The sequence below is a fragment of the Procambarus clarkii genome, chromosome 83, assembly GCF_040958095.1.
Source record: "Procambarus clarkii isolate CNS0578487 chromosome 83, FALCON_Pclarkii_2.0, whole genome shotgun sequence".
Classification (NCBI taxonomy): Eukaryota; Metazoa; Arthropoda; class Malacostraca; order Decapoda; family Cambaridae; genus Procambarus; species Procambarus clarkii.
The window spans coordinates 12,741,947-12,760,483 of NC_091232.1; the positions used below are offsets into that span (position 1 = coordinate 12,741,947).

An 18,537-nucleotide genomic window follows, 5' to 3' on the forward strand; every position below is an offset into this window, starting at 1 on the left:
GGTGATCTGAATGATTCCAAGAGTTACTTTACAGCTGTAATGGGTGATCTGAATGATTCCAAGAGTTACTTAACAGCTGTAATAGTTGATCTGAATGATTCCAAGAGTTACTTAACAGCTGTAATAGGTGATCTGAATGATTCCAAGAGTTACTTAACAGCTGTAATAGTTGATCTGAATGATTCCAAGAGTTACTTAACAGCTGTAATAGTTGATCTGAATGATTCCAAGAGTTACTTAACAGCTGTAATGGGTGATCTGAATGATTCCAAGAGTTACTTAACAGCTGTAATAGGTGATCTGAATGATTCCAAGAGTTACTTAACAGCTGTAATGGGTGATCTGAATGATTCCAAGAGTTACTTAACAGCTGTAATAGTTGATCTGAATGATTCCAAGAGTTACTTAACAGCTGTAATAGGTGATCTGAATGATTCCAAGAGTTACTTAACAGCTGTAATAGGTGATCTGAATGATTCCAAGAGTTACTTAACAGCTGTAATAGTTGATCTGAATGATTCCAAGAGTTACTTAACAGCTGTAATAGTTGATCTGAATGATTCCAAGAGTTACTTAACAGCTGTAATAGTTGATCTGAATGATTCCAAGAGTTACTTAACAGCTGTAATAGGTGATCTGAATGATTCCAAGAGTTACTTAACAGCTGTAATAGGTGATCTGAATGATTCCAAGAGTTACTTAACAGCTGTAATAGGTGATCTGAATGATTCCAAGAGTTACTTAACAGCTGTAATAGGTGATCTGAATGATTCCAAGAGTTACTTAACAGCTGTAATAGGTGATCTGAATGATTCCAAGAGTTACTTAACAGCTGTAATAGGTGATCTGAATGATTCCAAGAGTTACTTAACAGCTGTAATAGGTGATCTGAATGATTCCAAGAGTTACTTAACAGCTGTAATGGGTGATCTGAATGGAAGGTGGTAGTAATCCCTAAGAACGACACACTCGGAGTAATAATGTGACAGTTATACATACTATTGGTTGTAGATTCAACATTTTATGCAATGAATAAAATGCACATTTACAAAATAAATATTATTAAACAAAAGCATTTTGTGCTTGACGACATAAGGTTATTTTTCCATAAGTTGCATACAGATGCTATTTTTTATTATCTCCTTGACAGTCTTTTGTGATTGAATATTAAACAATGGCTATTTACTGGAGGGTGTTATAATGTATGCTGATGAGCAAAGACTGAGACAGGCCTCAGTCTCACTGTAAGACAGTTTACCAATGTCTAAGTGGCTGCCACTAATGAGTAATATGAACACAATTCTTATCTACGACCCCTGTAGTTGATACATGGTTGATACCTGGTTGATGGGGTTCTGGGAGTTCTCCTACTCCCCAAGCCCGGCCCGAGGCCAGGCTTGACTTGTGAGAGTTTGGTCCACTAGGCTGTTGCTTGGAGTTGTCTCGGAAGGTGAGATTATTTTCTTATTCAACATGGCTGCTTTCTCCCTTATAGAAATGGATGGCGTTCTCCTGCAGGAGGGCGAGGCAGGCGAGGCCGTACCCCAGCAGTAGCAGGTAAAATACTCCCTGAAGATGGTGAATGTTCAGCACCTCTTGGCCCTGAGACCTGCTCTGTGCAAGATTGGATTATCAGTACCAAAAATATGTTAATCAGACCACACACTAGAAGGTGAAGGGACGACGACGTTTCGGTCCGTCCTGGACCATTCTCAAGTCGATTGTCCAGGACGGACCGAAACGTCGTCGTCCCTTCACCTTCTAGTGTGTGATCTGGTCAACATACTTTAGCCACGTTATTGTGACTCATCGCCACCAAAAATGTATCTAAGAATAGTTTATTCCATGCCAGCTATGGGAGTTACCATTGTAAACATTTGTCTGTTAGTGCACGAAAAAAGATAATATATATATATATATATATATATATATATATATATATATATATATATATATATATATATATATATATATATATATATATATATAATGTCGTACCTAGTAGCCAGAACGCACTTCTCAGCCTACTATGCAAGGCCCGATTTGCCTAATAAGCCAAGTTTTCCTGAATTAATATATTTTCTCTAATTTTTTTCTTATGAAATGATAAAGCTACCCATTTCATTATGTATGAGGTCAATTTTTTTATTGGAGTTAAAATTAACGTAGATATATGACCGAACCTAACCAACCCTACCTAACCTAACCTAACCTATCTTTATAGGTTAGGTTCGGTTAGGTAGCCGAAAAAGGTAGGTTAGGTTAGGTTAGGTAGGTTAGGTAGTCGAAAAACAATTAATTCATGAAAACTTGGCTTATTAGGCAAATCGGGCCTTGCATAGTAAGCTGAGAAGTGCGTTCTGGCTACTAGGTACGACATATATATATATATATATATATATATATATATATATATATATATATATATATATATATATATATATATATACATGAAATATATGAAAATGAAATGTGTATTACTACGACGGACGAGTTGAATTTAGGCAGGTGTTGGTAGCGCCTCTTGTAGCTGGCGACTGTAGCTGCCATGGACTGTCTCAACCACAGGTCTAGCAGCCCGGTCTCGATCATCTTTTGAGTCATTAAGTCAAAGCGCCGACGGAACGGCGCTCCTCTCCTGCTGGGACGATAGTTCAAAACACCATAAATACAAGAAATCCTTGTTAATTGTTACTTAAAAAATCCTAAATTTGATAACTCCCTCTTCCAAATAACGAGGGAGATCCTTCCTTCTTGCAAGACCTCTTCACTGTCTTAAAGGAACAGTGATTTCTTTAATATAAAGTCACTATGGTGAAAATGAAACACACTTTCACCATAGATTATGTCGGCCAGGGGTAATGTTGATATTTTCTCAAGATGGCTACATAATTATGTTCAGCCGGGGGAACTTTTTATATTGATTAAAAATTTCACTAATTGCTACACTAATTATTTCTAAACTAATTTCACTAATGTTCTGAGATCAAGAGTGATGAATGATACATTGAAGCAAAAGTTCCTTATTTCAGCTATGAAAATCATCTTATATATTTTTTTTTAAATATAGTGTACTAACTCGTTTTACTATTTTAGAAGATTTAAACAAAACTTACTCACTTACTTACACTTCTATATGTCATTCTCCCTACACTATTGCCTCAAGACACCAGAGCTACGCAGCCAAACACACAGCAAACATTAGTTCAATTTGGATAATGTAAACAAACATCATATCCGCATTTTTTAACAGTTAGTTCCACGGATGAGTACATTAACCATTTGTGTTGCCATAATTCCCTCCCTCACACGGACCTGAAGCCCCAGGAGTACATTAACCATTTGTGTTCCCATAATTCCCTCCCTCACACGGACCTGAAGCCCCAGGAGTACATTAACCATTTGTGTTGCCATAATTCCCTCCCTCACACGGACCTGAAGCCCCAAGAGTACATTAACCATTTGTGTTGCCATAATTCCCTCCCTCGCACGGACCTGAAGCCCCAGGAGTACATTAACCATTTGTGTTCCCATAATTCACTTCCTCACACGGACCTGAAGCCCCAGGAGTACATTAACCATTTGTGTTGCCATAATTCCCTCCCTCACACGGATCTGAAGCCCCAAGAGTACATTAACCATTTGTGTTGCCATAATTCCCTCCCTCGCACGGACCTGAAGCCCCAGGAGTACATTAACCATTTGTGTTGCCATAATTCCCTCCCTCACACGGACCTGAAGCCCCAGGAGTACATTAACCATTTGTGTTGCCATAATTCCCTCCCTCACACGGACCTGAAGCCCAAGGAGTACATTAACCATTTGTGTTCCCATAATTCACTTCCTCACACGGACCTGAAGCCCCAAGAGTACATTAACCATTTGTGTTGCCATAATTCCCTCCCTCACACGGACCTCAAGCCCCAGGAGTACATTAACCATTTGTGTTGCCATAATTCCCTCCCTCACACGGACCTGAAGCCCCAGGAGTACATTAACCATTTGTGTTCCCATAATTCACTTCCTCACACGGACCTGAAGCCCCAGGAGTACATTAACCATTTGTGTTGCCATAATTCCCTCCCCCACACGGACCTGAAGCCCCAGGCGTTGCCAGCAAAAATGGGGTACTTGGTCGTGCTGATGTAGAAGGGAGTGTAACCTTGGGAGTCTGTGTACCGCGAGGCAATCAGGATGGTAGCGATGTTCACGTCGATCATGAGAGAGTGGTGGCCCCTCAGCACATCCCTCATCCCATCCTCTTGTGTTTGTGTCTGAAAATATTGTGATTGTGTCTGAAAATATTTATTATGAGGTGGCAGTATTAATGAGGCAATACTATCGTGAAACATCCTGCGTGATGTTATTAACAACTTCAGCATTCAAAGATGTTGTTAAGAATAAAATATAAGTATAATTTAAAATATATAATAACAGAATCATAATGATACTAAGTATAATAACAATATAGATATAATTTCAATGTTCAAATTGATAAACTGCTTTTGAGTAATCTGAAGAGATTAGTCTATATATATATCATCATCATTCCTCATCACAATAGCTCTCTCGGGACTCTGAGAAATACAAAGTGTGTATGCTAAGAGTGTAGATAATGCCATTGTGCAATTGAGTTTCTGTCAAGGAAATGCAGGAGAACAAAATACATACTTTAAGTCGTTTATTAACCTCCTTGATAGCATCATCAGGAGACGTATTAAAGTAGATGTTAATAGTGCCAGCGGAGGAGGAGAGCCCCCAGGTCCAGCCGTCCTGGTCCAGCAGGTCCTGGAAGGAATTGATGGCCGGCAGCATGCTTTGGACGGTGAGGTGCGCGACCAGTGAGGAGCTGTAGACTGCTATGATCACCAGGCAGAACACCAGCCACCACCCAACCAGTACCTGTGGTAGTGTATAGTTGTTCATTGTGTAGAAAACCAGGCCACTACCCTACCAGTACCTGTGGTAGTGTATTGTTCATCATGGAGAACACCAGCCACCACCCTACCAGTACCTGTGGTATTGTACTGTTCATCATGCATGGTAGCACCAACTACCACAGGAGCCCCTGTGATACACCAGGGTTCTTGACCATGCAGGACCTCCTCCTTCACAACAAGTGACACTGAACATATGAACACAAAACAGCCACTGGTTGGGACCCCACCTGCCATATATTAGCGTTGAACACCACCACAACATAAAACACAAGTGTTTGCGTTATATTTTTCAACACCAAACTACCCGAATTTACAGCCATAAACCGCCTCTTGACGGTAAACAAACATTAATATCACTAATGGCGATAAAACACCGTTATAACACGAGCATGATTTTGTTTTAACGCCAGTATCACGCTGTAATAAAGAGTAGCTCATACATCATACCATCTAATATTTTTATTAATTATATGACATTTTATCAGGATTATATGAAGCTTTTATGTCACTTATTTTCAACCGGGTTGCAGTTTAAAGCGACATAATCGGTAATTTGAACAACGGCTTATACTTAGAAGAAGGACAATGATATTCATCCAGTAAAAGCTGTTTTCAGACGATTCATTAAAGAGAAATAAACATAGCTAATTACATTTCCATATTGCTTTCAGATAGAGTGGAAGCTTAATATAAGCTCAAGAACCTGCCGGCCAAGAATAATACACGTAGCAATATGTAAGCTGCGAGCTGAACATTGATTAAAAACAAAAGATATATAACACTACGCTACGGCTTTAGAAGGATCACAACCCACACGTTCTGCCGAGTGGCGAAGATTGTAGATGGATTGACCCTGCAGCAAGGTGCCCCAGCTGTACAGGAAGGCATTGCTGAGAGTGATGCTGCTCTGCTCAGGCCCCCAGGTCGACCACGCCATCCCCAGCAGCCACAGGGTTAAGGCCCAGCCTGCCACGCTCACCAGGATCGCTAGCCACAGTTCTCCTGGGATGATGGAAATTAAACATCTTTTGCGGAAAACAAACCGTTTCTTATTCTGCATCCAGGTTTTGTTGAGAAAGCACTAAGCCAGTATGACAAGGAGCTGGGATGTTGGTTACGGGGTGATGGAGCGATGCGCCTCTACTAGAATGATCTGGGATCGAGCCCAACTTTTGAAACAAACTGCATATCTATTACTTCTCAGCTCATCTGATCGTAATTATAAAAGAAACGTTTTTTAATTGTTTATAATTCTTATAACCATTACTTCATAAACAAAAATTCAGCTAAAACCTAATTGTGTGTGGGGAAACTTGAGTTTTGTCGAGGCTTGATTTATTAACATGCCAACTGTTGTCGTCCACTTACCAGTGAAGGGCCTGACCAGCTGGAAGTATTGAGGCAGAGACCCAGGTTTGAGAGAGACAATACAGACGGACACGGGGGTGTAGACCCGAGAAAAGTCGACCACCGGCAGCCTCTCTGATGTTGGTGAGAGGATGAGGGAGAAGTCTGCCTGCTGGTGTTGGAGGGTCCCCACCGTCCCAGTCCAGTTGCCGTCAGCTCTGGGGAGCCCGAACTCCTCCACCATTGGTGGACGCATCTCGTAACTACCGTGTAATTTATGTCAGAGGCAAACAGAAACAGCAAACAAATTTCGTTTAAAATTTACCCTTAATTCATTAGAATACATTATAATCTGCACTTTATTTCCCCTAGTAGTAAATTATAAATTTACTGCTCTTCTGCATGGGAAATCCAATAACGCTAAATTTTCAGGTCCTGAAGTTTACTGCCAGGTTGCAAGTAATAAAAGCAAAAGCGTGTTTTCTGGTCTCCTATTACAGAAGAGAAATTTATTTCACGTGTTATTAATATAGTGTTTGTCCACATCCAGTCGCTTGCAGTGAGTAATGTTAGTATTTACTAGCTGGGACTATATAAGGCTAGAATTATTATTAATTTTGGGTTTTATTTATTAAAGTTTTGCAGTTATGTATTTATCTTCCTGATTTAAATATGAATGTTCTTATTATACCTTACTGTTAGCAAAAAAATATTTTGTCATGTGCTATAGTTCACCCATTTACAGTGTAACTGTTCGCCAACTCGGTAACAGCTCTGAATAACTGGTGTCTGACATCAGCGTGGTTGATAAAGGTAGAGGCTCTGTTTCCCCCTCCCCCCCTTATATGGTCTACCGTGCGGCCGTTGTACAGAAATTCTGTATCTCACCTTTAATTAAAAATGAAGATTGGAAGGATTTAAAACAATATTTGAATTCATTAATTAGTACGATTATTATTACTTGACTTTATCGTTAGTTTCGATCTTCCATTAAACAACGTAATTGCTAATTAAAACTACATTGACTGGGCTCCATATATTCGTGTTTACATGGGAGCAACACGGGGAGTCAGTGGGAGTGGTGTTGTGGTAGTTCCCAGGTTAACACCTTAGACGCTCCAGGGAGTATTGACAGCATACTTTTCCAATCATCCCATACCACACTTGCTCTCCATGGAAGACGGCAGATAGAACATATTAAGTTGGTAAATGAAACACATCGCCGCACGCACATCATTCGGCATATTTCTTCAGCTAACGCATTTAGCCTTAATGCTGATGCGTTATATGTGAAGGTAAGATCCAATTAAAGTAGGGGTCGATGCAAATGGTTCAACCTCACATTAGTGCTATAGACTTTAGATATATAATACAGTTCTTCCAACTTTACTTTTTATTTTTGTGGAATTATTTTATATTAAGAATTTAAATAAATATATTAAAGCTGAGTCGATTCTTATTTTTACAGGCATGGAGGGGGGGGGGGAGGGGCGGGTTCTGCCGTGTTATTGACATCTCGGTAAGACCTTCATTTGGCAAGATGAATTATCATTGGATATAATTTTTCCTTTACGGTTTTATATTTTAACCTTTAGTTCCAGGTGTTCGATGATAAACGTCGTGGGACAAAGTAACTAACTAAATTATTTGGAAATTCTTTTCCTAATGGAAAAAGGTAATGTTTTTAATTCTTAATCCGATGAGAAATTGGTATAATATTCCTTGTATAAATCATAGTAATTGCTGTAATTTTCTTCTTAAAGGTTGGAAGGAGAGCCGAATTCAGCCCTGCAGTAACTCGTCATAAATATATTAATAAAGTTTATAAAAGGTATATAATTTATCCATTTTATGACTATACAGATTTTTTTTATCGCTGCTTAGTCGTTCATGGAGGATGGGATGTTATACAGGGCATAGATCTTATGTTACATAGATCTTATTCATCTTCCAGAGGAAGACAGCATGAGAGAAATAGCAACTTATAGGGACTGAGGTAACATGCTAGACTTGCGTGAGGTAGACATAGTTAGTCTTTGATCTTCACAGGATTCTGTGTTAGTGGAGACTAGCTCGAGAAATGTCGTATAGGCTTCACTTGACGGACAGTTTTTACCGTTGACTCTCCTCGATAAGTCAGGCTCAGTCTGTAGGTCATTCACCTTCTCTCTCTACTCCACCAGTATAAAATTCTGATTGAAAGGTGCGTGTCCATCTTCATGCACGATGGAGATTTAAAAAAACATTTGGTTTTTGCATTGGTCATAATGCTCGTGATGGAAGGTTGAATAACTTCGAATTATTTAGACAGCTTCAGCACTTTATTACTACTTATGGAGAACGTTAACTTTGGGATTTGATAACATATGGGGTTGGGAAGTGGCTTGAGATATTAAGTATATGACCATGTGGATATACAGTTGCAAGAAGGCTTCAACTACCTGCCATTACCTTAGTCAAGGGAATATCTTTTATCTAACTCTTAAACTTGTGCAATTTTCTGGTGAGGATACATGGCTAAAATAAATTTACAAGTAGTCTGTCACTTAGATGAATTTGAATTGAAAATATTTCATGATATAATGTTGGAAACTTAAAAAAAAAGTAACTAGAGTTCTCACGTGAAATTGAGCTTGGCGGCAAGGGTGTGAAGCATGCTGAAGTCAAGAGATTCAAGAGGAATGACGGGGTTCTTAGAGCCAGGAAAGTCCCGTCTGTAGTTTGTGTATGGCACTATCACCAACCCGACCACCTTGAACTTGTGACCCTTCATGTTGCTCAATTCATCTGCGGATTATATAGGCCTGTCTGATCTCTAGTGACAAGTATTAATTCCTAAATTGTTAATTCTCTGATATATCTCGGTATAAGACGGCTGACTTTATTGATGTCACCAACTGTAATTTTTTTTTTCACTGTGGAACGACTAGTACTGATGTCATGAACATTACTTGTGATGTGCAATCAGGAGGAAGTCTCTGATATTGTAGTTATATCCTTCTAACACGACATTCAAGACTGCAACAATACCTATGAAACCTTTACCCCAGGCACTGACTGGGTAAAGGTTTGTCAAGTATCATCCACCCACAATGTCACTCACTGACCAGGAAAGAGCAGGTCGGCCTGGGGAACACCACTATCCCCTGACCAGGGGAGCAGGATCTTCACCCCCGCCTCTCCCCTGACGCAGTACACACACTTTCGGTACACCTCAGCGCCTACTCTTCGACCTGGAACCAGAAAAATACACTTTGGTGTTTCTTAAAGACTTAAAACTTTATGAAAAATTGAATTTAAATTCAGATTTTAATACCATCGTCAGATTGATCAGACTTGAGGAATATGGAAAACATGTGAATATTAAATAAGATAGAAATTGAAAATTATAATGTTGACCAGACAACACACTAGAAGTTGAAGGGACGACGACGTTTCGGTCCGTCCTGGACCATTCTCAAGTAGATTGTGAAAATTTGTGTGTAGTTGAAAATTATAATGATAAAATTTGTTTAAAGACATTTTCAAGGACCTGCATTATTCTGTTGACAACAGATTAATTATAAAGTCTTCAACTGCCATTTAAACATAATCTACAAACTTTGGTCACCTGAGGGAGCGACGGGAGAGTCTCCGACATGTGTTGTGGCCCGAGGCGTGAGGCGAGTGTGGAGAGCTGGGAATGTAGAGTGGTGGAGAGTGAAGTAGAGTGCGTGGATGGTGTTACGGAGAGTGTGGTGCAGGAGAGCCGTGACCAGCAGCGTCCTGGGCCCTAGCAACACTACCCGCGTCTCAGGCCATAACCACAACGCTGAGACCTCCAGGAACCTGTTACAGAGAAGAAACAACATATATCATCCAGTAGCGACGGAGTTAGTGAAGTCAATTACCAACCGATTGGTTCTCGACTCCCCCCAGGCAGGATCAGAGGTGTGGCCACGTGTTCTACCACACAATGCGTCCGTGCACTGAGAAGTAAGTAGGTACCTTGGAGTTGGCCAACTGTTGTTGGCTGCATCCTGCTGCAGGCAAGACTTTGCCAATTTAGAAATTGGTCCCTAAATTGATCCCTAATTGGTCCCTAGGAAAGCGTTACGGGCTTTGTTTCAGACAATAGGCAACCAGACCCAATAGTTTTCATGCATATGTAAACTCAGCAACTTTATCGAATTTAAACTTTTACTAGTAAAATATGTAAAAAAAAAAAAATATGGAACTTTGTAATTTGAGTTGTACTTATAATAACAAATATATCACGATGGAAAAGATATACTCTTATGATACAAGAAATGCCGATCAAATCAGATCACTTTTGGCATACAGGAATAAGTCACTATGGCAGAGGGCAGTGATTATAAACTAGGCAGGTATTGGTGGTTCTGAAGGCTAGTTTACCTGAAGGCAAGGACTCGTGTATTAGTGGTTCTGAAGGCTAGTTTACCTTAGGGCAAGGACTCGTGTATTAGTGGTTCTGAAGGCTAGTTTACCTTAAGGCAAGGACTCGTGTATTAGTGGTTCTGAAGGCTAGTTTACCTTAAGGCAAGGACTCGTGTATTAGTGGTTCTGAAGGCTAGTTTACCTTAAGGCAAGGACTCGTGTATTAGTGGTTCTGAAGGCTAGTTTACCTTAAGGCAAGGACTCGTGTATTAGTGGTTCTGAAGGCTAGTTTACCTTAAGGCAAGGACTCGTGTATTAGTGGTTCTGAAGGCTAGTTTACCTTAGGGCAAGGACTCGTGTATTAGTGGTTCTGAAGGCTAGTTTACCTTAAGGCAAGGACTCGTGTATTAGTGGTTCTGAAGGCTAGTTTACCTTAAGGCAAGGACTCGTGTATTAGTGGTTCTGAAGGCTAGTTTACCTTAAGGCAAGGACTCGTGTATTAGTGGTTCTGAAGGCTAGTTTACCTTAAGGCAAGGACTCGTGTATTAGTGGTTCTGAAGGCTAGTTTACCTTAGGGCAAGGACTCGTGTATTAGTGGTTCTGAAGGCTAGTTTACCTTAAGGCAAGGACTCGTGTGTTAGTGTTTCTGAAGGCTAGTTTACCTTAAGACAAGGACTCGTGTATTAGTGGTTCTGAAGGCTAGTTTACCTTAAGACAAGGACTCGTGTATTAGTGGTTCTGAAGGCTAGTTTACCTTAAGGCAAGGACTCATGTATTAGTGGTTCTGAAGGCTAGTTTACCTGAAGGCAAGGACTCATGTATTAGTGGTTCTGAAGGCTAGTTTACCTGAAGGCAAGGACTCATGTATTAGTGGTTCTGAAGGCTAGTTTACCTGAAGGCAAGGTGGGCCTGGGTGGAGAGGTCGAGGACGACGACACGGCAGCCGGCCCCAGCGTGCTGCCACAGCACCTGAGACAACACCTGTGGCCAAGGATCCTGCAGGAAGAGAGATCCTGCCTCCACCACAACATATCCTACCACACCCGACACGCGCCTGACTCCCACGTTGCCGGGAGGAGGAGGAGGAGGGGAGATAATTTAACATTAACTCCTTCTCACAGTAGCGACGTTGGCTTACCAATATAAATGCATTTTATTTTTCTAAATGGTAGTAAATAAATAGTAACAGCTGCTTAATTAAAGTAATGCTAGTCACAAAGGTCGATTTTAGATGTAAAGTACATGTCATATTAGTTAAATGTGAAGAATCGACTTGAAGTGCTATATATAAGGCATTATGGGACTCGCCTGATAATCTGGGATAAAACAGGTGAATGTTCTTGACTGGTTCCCAGGACTAAGTGACACTTAGCTAGGTGATGTACCACCACCTGGCTCACCATAACAGCCACCTCGTCCACGGAACCTCCCAGATGATCCTTAGAACCATCCAAGTTATTTTCGAAACATCCAAGGCGGTTCGCAGAACCACCAAGGCCATACATACGCAAACTTTGCTGGTTCATAAAGGTGTCCACTTGGTCCACTAAGCCACCACGCTGCTCCAAACACCCGCTCAACTGGTCCGCACGTTCCACCAACGGTTTAACAGGTTCAGGAATCTGCCCCTCCTTGCCTTTAACTTGCCCCGTCACCAAAGCAATCAGTGAAAGAGCAGCAAAAATGGGTTGCAGCATCGCGCCTCGCTGGAACCAAATACAAATGCCATCAGAACCGGGCCAGCAACTTCGTGACGCGCAATCTCCGTATTGACAAATCGCTCACCACGGAATGGACAGAACAAAATAGTTAAGCAATTTACAAAATCAAATAACTGTCAAAAAAATAACAAATTAAAATGCAAATTCATCAACAAATATTGTTGTGATATAAAATATGCAAATATTTCGTGTTTGGGTCACAGTGCTGTCAATGGGGAGACAGTAGCTTAATGTTCTGTTAAATTGACAAGTATATTTGTTTGTATATATATTTGTCTGTGTTCGCGAAGTGTGTGTGTGTGTGTGATCCAGCTAATGGCTTTGCCTTTTAGTTATGAAGTATCCAGCCTTGCTTACACGCAAGTTTTAGTAAATTTATAAATAATGTCATTCACGAATCCGTATCACGTGTTTTTGCCAACAGTTTTTGCATCTCGAAATGTTTCTCTGGCCATTACAGGATTAAATCTATGGATAGAGACGTTATCCATTTTCTCCACCTGATAGTCGTCTTGCTTGGATACAACTCTTATGGCTTATGCGGTCTTCTTTAAAAGGCATGTAGTGGAAACGCATAAGCTATATCGGGCTCTTGGGCCCCTGATACATCATTTCTTTATAATCGATATTATTTAACAATTATTTATCAAAGAACCGCAATGTTGTCTTCATGAAACACTCACTATTTCTTTTCTGTAAAAATACTTTACAGAAATCCAATTCTAGATGCTCAAGGTTCTAGGGGGGAACCCTGAAAGTCGAAGAGAAGATGTGCTTTGTTCCTAATTCGGACAAAATCATGTAACTCAGATTCCTCTGGTCCTTCTTCCTTCTAACGTTGTAAGAAACAGTTATTTAAGACGTTTTTGAAACGTTTCATCTCGTACTAAGCTTGTGGCAAAGTTCTAAACTTTCTGAACTTGACGTCGGGTGCGGCTTCAATGCCAAACTTGCACACTTAAGAGTCGGCTTTGCCACTGAATTTATTCTGCTAATGTGAGCTTCTAACATAGATTTGGAGGGCATGTATGCTCACACACGTGTGTGTGTGTGTGTGTGTGTGTGTGTGTGTGTGTGTGTGTGTGTGTGTGTGTGTGTGTGTGTGTGTGTGTGTGTGTGTGTGTGTGTGTGCGTGTACTCCCCTAATTGTACTCACTTAATTGTCCTTGCAGGGGTTGAGCTCTGGCTCTTTGGTCCCGCCTCTCAACTGTCAATCAACAGGTGTACAGATTCCTGAGCCTACTGGGCTCTATCATATCTACACTTGAAACTGTGTATGGAGTCAGCTTCCACCACATCACTTCCTAGTGCATTCCATTTACTAACTACTCTGACACTGAAAAAGTTCTTTCTAATGTCTCTGTTGCTCATTTGGGTACTCAGCTTCCACCTGTGTCCCCTTGTTCGCGTCCCTCGCGCGCGCGCGCGCGTGTGTGTGTGTGTGTGTGTGTGTGTGTGTGTACTCACCTACTTGTGCTTGCGGGGGTTGAACTCTGGCTCTTTGTGTGTGTGTGTGTGTGTGTGTGTGTGTGTGTCCCTGGGGTACATGTAAAAATGACATGTATAAGATTTTTCTCACATACATATATAAATTCTCCGCGGTATTGCTTATATATTCACCTTGAGAATGACTTAGCCTTTCTAACACGCAATATAATATTAAAGTTACTACATAAAAAATAACATCAAGAATTCATGCCTGAATATATAAATCATATATATTTATCTTTAGATTTTATGAACTCGATTCAGATGTATATATATATATATATATATATATATATATATATATATATATATATATATATATATATATATATATATATATATATATGTCGTACCTAGTAGCCAGAACGCACTTCTCAGCCTACTATGCAAGGCCCGATTTGCCTAATAAGCTAAGTTTTCATGAATTAATGTTTTTTTCGACTACCTAACCTACCTAATCTAACCTAACCTAACTTTTTCGGCTACCTAACCTAACCTATAAAGATAGGTTAGGTTAGGTTAGGTAGGGTTGGTAAGGTTCGGTCATATATCTACGTTAATTTTAACTCCAATAAAAAAAAATGACCTCATACATAATGAAATGGGTAGCTTTATCATTTCATAAGAAAAAAAAATTGAGAAAGTATATTAATTCAGGAAAACTTGGCTTATTAGGCAAATCGGGCCTTGCATAGTAGGCTGAGAAGTGCGTTCTGGCTACTAGGTACGACATATATATATATATATGTCGTACCTAGTAGCCAGAACTCACTTCTCAGCCTACTATTCAAGGCCCGATTTGCCTAATAAGCCAAGTTTTCCTGAATTAATATATTTACTATAATTTTTTTCTTATGAAATGATAAAGCAACCCTTTTCTCTATGTATGAGGTCAATTTTTTTTTATTGGAGTTAAAATTAACGTAGATATGTGCCCGAACCTAACCAACCCTACCTAACCTAACCTAACCTATATTTATAGGTAAGGTTAGGTTAGGTAGCCAAAAAAAGCTAGGTTAGGTTAGGTTAGGTAGGTTAGGTAGACGAAAAAACATTAATTCATGAAAACTTGGCTTATTAGGCAAATCGGGCCTTGAATAGTAGGCTGAGAAGGGCGTTCTGGCTATTAGGTACGACATATATATATATATATATATATATATATATATATATATATATATATATATATATATATATATATATATATATGTTGTACCTAGTAGCCAGAACGTCGTATTCGGCCTACTATGCAAGGCCCGATTCGCCTAATAAGCCAAGTTTTCATGAATTAACATATTTTCTCAAATTTTGTTCTTATGAAATGATAAAGCTATCTATTTCATTATGTACGAGGTCAATTTTTTTTTATTGGAGTTAAAATTAACGTAGATATATGACCGAACCTAACCAACCCTACCTAACCTAACCTAACCTATCTTTATAGGTTAGGTTAGGTTAGGTAGCCGAAAAAGTTAGGTTAGGTTAGGTTAGGTAGGTTAGGTAGTCGAAAAACCATTATTTCATGAAAACTTGGCTTATTAAGCAAATCGGGCCTTGCATAGTAGTCTGAGAAGTGCGTTCTGGCTACTAGGTACGACATATATATATATATATATATATATATATATATATATATATATATATATATATATATATATATATATATATATATATATATATATAATCTATATATAATATGTCTGTCCATACATATGTCTATGATGTTGTTACAGATTCAACTACTCGGAACAAGTTCCAAGTAGCACGGGCTATGGTGAGCACGTAAATATATCTATGACTAAAATAATCCATAAATCGCAAGTCCTCAATTATATTCCTAAACTAAATACGTAACAAAATCATGACCTAAGTCTACAAATACTAAAACAAACATATTAGAAACATTGTTAATTGAGTACCACCGGCTCGTCCTAAGCAACAGAGGCGAAGTGCTCGTTTATCCAACAGGTAAACCCCAGGGGCCAGATTCACGAAGCAGTTACGGAAGCACTCACGAACCTGTATATCTTTTTTCAATCTTTGGCGGCTATGTTCACAATTATTAAACACTTAATGAGATCCGATGCACCAGGAGGCTGTTTATAACAGTAACAACAGTTGATTGGGAAGATTTCATGTTTGTAAACTGTTTAATAAATGTAACCAAAGCTGTCAAAGATTGCGGAAAGATGTACACGTTCGTAAGTATTTGCGTAACTGCTTCGTGAATCTGGCCCCACTGGTTACGAATGAAAAACGGTTTACACACGACTAACAGCTCAACCCGTCCTCGATTCAAGTCCAATACATTCAGCGGTCGACCCCACAGACGCATTCATAAATTTTAACATGCTGTTTATTCAAAACGGGAATTTTCTCAAGTATAAATTAATATTATAATATATTGGCATATTGTGTATATATAGGCATAGGATAGGTTAGGTCAGGTGTTTAGGTTCTGTTGGCGATTATTTGTATTTGTAGTACGTGGGTGAAGCATTTATAGCGTTGTGGTTCGAACAAAATTCATCAGTGAAGCACTTGTTCCGGATATGTTCGAACGTCAGCAGTTGTGAGTCGTGTGTAAACCGCTTTTCATTCATAAACAGGGGGTTTGGCGGGTGCATGGAATCACTTTTGGATCTTTGTTTGGAGACGGGCTGAACAGCTAGTGACGTGGGGGGGGGGGACTTTTCTCGAGCAGAGCAGAGCAGAGCTGACGCCCTCTGCTCGAATCGCAAGTCTGTAAATGCTTCACCCCACACTAAAAGCAGACACACAAAATCGCCACCAGGACCTAAACACGCAACGTAACCTATGCTTAAGTGTACATTGAATTTTATAGTATAATTTTTTTTATTTATACTTGAGAACAAACCTATTTTAATTACACCGAATGTTAAAATTGTTGAATGATTGTCGGGGGTCGGCTACTCCTTTAACGAGCCTGGCCTGAGGACGGATCGATGTGCGTGTATTCACCTAGTTGTGTTTGCGGCGGTTGAGCTCTGGCTCTTTGGTCCCGCCATAGTGCGTGTGCGTGTGCGTGGTCATTACCTCGTTCACCACCACCATGGCGGCGTGGAGGCATCAGTGCCAAAGTTGTACGAGAACAATACAGGACATGAACGTAAGTAATTATCAATATTTTTTGAGCAGGCTGACGTGAGAGCTCGGTAAGGTGTACTCTCGTAGCTGTATTCACCTAGTTGTGCTTGCGTGGGCTGAGCTCTGGCTCTTTGGTCCCGCTTCTCAACTGTCAATCATCTGGTGTACAGATTCCTGAGAATTCCTCAGAGGTGTGTTTCATAGCAGATAAGAAACAGCTATTTGAGTAACAGTTATTTGAGTAACTGTTATTACCACTGTTATTTTGAGTGATGTTGCATTTTAGTAATATTATTAGTAAGATTATAATTATTTTTAGTTAAGCGTATTACATCCTTTAGTTGAGGTGAGCATTTCGCTAGTTATGAAAAAGTCATCGGAGCATCCTTGGTAATCACTGACGCGTACCTTAACCCATACACCACATGTTAATGGTTATCGCAGGATTAATAGTTAATGGTTAATGGTCCTGCCCCAAATATTGTATCGTGGATATATCAGGCTATTGTGACTTCCTTGTGCACTCGTTATACACATACAAATTGTTAATAGTATTTGTTTATTTATCGGAACTGCAAAAATTTTATTTACTAGTATCTTGTATCGGCACCAATGGGGGAGATTCCATAATTTGATTGAAAACTATTGTGAGTTTTTTTTCATTCAATTACAATGATTTAGTGTTTTTTGGTCATTATATTTTGGTCGCCTTCTTGTTGCAAAATTAAGTTCCATACTTTTCCGTGTTCCAGGAGGTAAATGGCTCGAAATTTATCTGTTTATGTAAAGGAAACATTCATCTTCTTGTCACATATCTTATCTCTTGAGGGAGGGATTTGAAGAAATGCTGAATGTGGGGGTCAGTATGAATGTTGGGAACCTTGGAAGAAACGACACGGTCAAGCCAACCCATATAGGAGTCTCTATAGTAGTCCTTATATATGACATCGAGTCAGGAATAATAAATTTGCATTTCACTAGATGCACAGCCCTGTGTATCCTCTAACAACTTTAGATAAGATTGTGGCTAGGAATTCGAAATTATAATTGTTATAAATGTAATAGTTTTAATGATTTCTCTGATATGATTTAAGTCTATTTATCTCCCGACTAAGTCAACGCACAACTATTCTAACAGGAACTAGTCTCTGGTATTAGCTTTAGGATGTTCTAAAGGAGCGACTCGATCACACTTCCCTGGGGAGGAAACTCGCCTCTAAGGTATTTCCACGAGAGGAATGATTCTTGTCGACAACTTTGAGAGCTCAGATTCATAAATCTATTTTAATGAGTTGCAAACGATTTCCATCAACTCTAAGTCTCATAAGCTTACACATCGGTCGTGTATCTGTCATAGATTATTTATTATTTCCATAAAAATAATAGTAATTAACACAGAAAATTTGTATCAAATTGCTTACCGAACTGTAGGTGGAGACTCGTCCCCACCCGCACCTGCGTCGCACCATAGGCACGGCGACAATGTTTTGTGTGTCAAGAAATCTTTAGTTTTTATTCACCCGCCGCCACCCCTTCCCCTCCCCCTCCCCCCCCCC

The 18,537-nt window shown here is 39.7% G+C and overlaps 1 protein-coding gene across 1 annotated transcript; it reads right to left on the reverse strand.

Moving 5' to 3' along the window:
- Positions 1 to 905: 905 nt before the first annotated feature.
- LOC123768788 (probable glutamate receptor) lies at positions 906 to 18,465 on the reverse strand. Its single transcript, XM_069316226.1, has 12 exons — positions 18,403 to 18,465; positions 11,557 to 12,370; positions 9,898 to 10,115; positions 9,395 to 9,520; positions 8,909 to 9,074; positions 6,309 to 6,550; positions 5,726 to 5,942; positions 5,381 to 5,390; positions 4,672 to 4,902; positions 4,096 to 4,274; positions 2,482 to 2,638; positions 906 to 1,614 (listed from the first exon to the last, which is right to left on the reverse strand). The coding sequence occupies exons 5-12, from the start codon at positions 9,058 to 9,060 to the stop codon at positions 1,465 to 1,467; spliced, it is 1,338 nt and encodes a 445-aa protein (XP_069172327.1). The 5' UTR covers positions 9,061 to 9,074; positions 9,395 to 9,520; positions 9,898 to 10,115; positions 11,557 to 12,370; positions 18,403 to 18,465; the 3' UTR covers positions 906 to 1,464.
- Between the last annotated feature and the right edge of the window lie 72 nt (positions 18,466 to 18,537).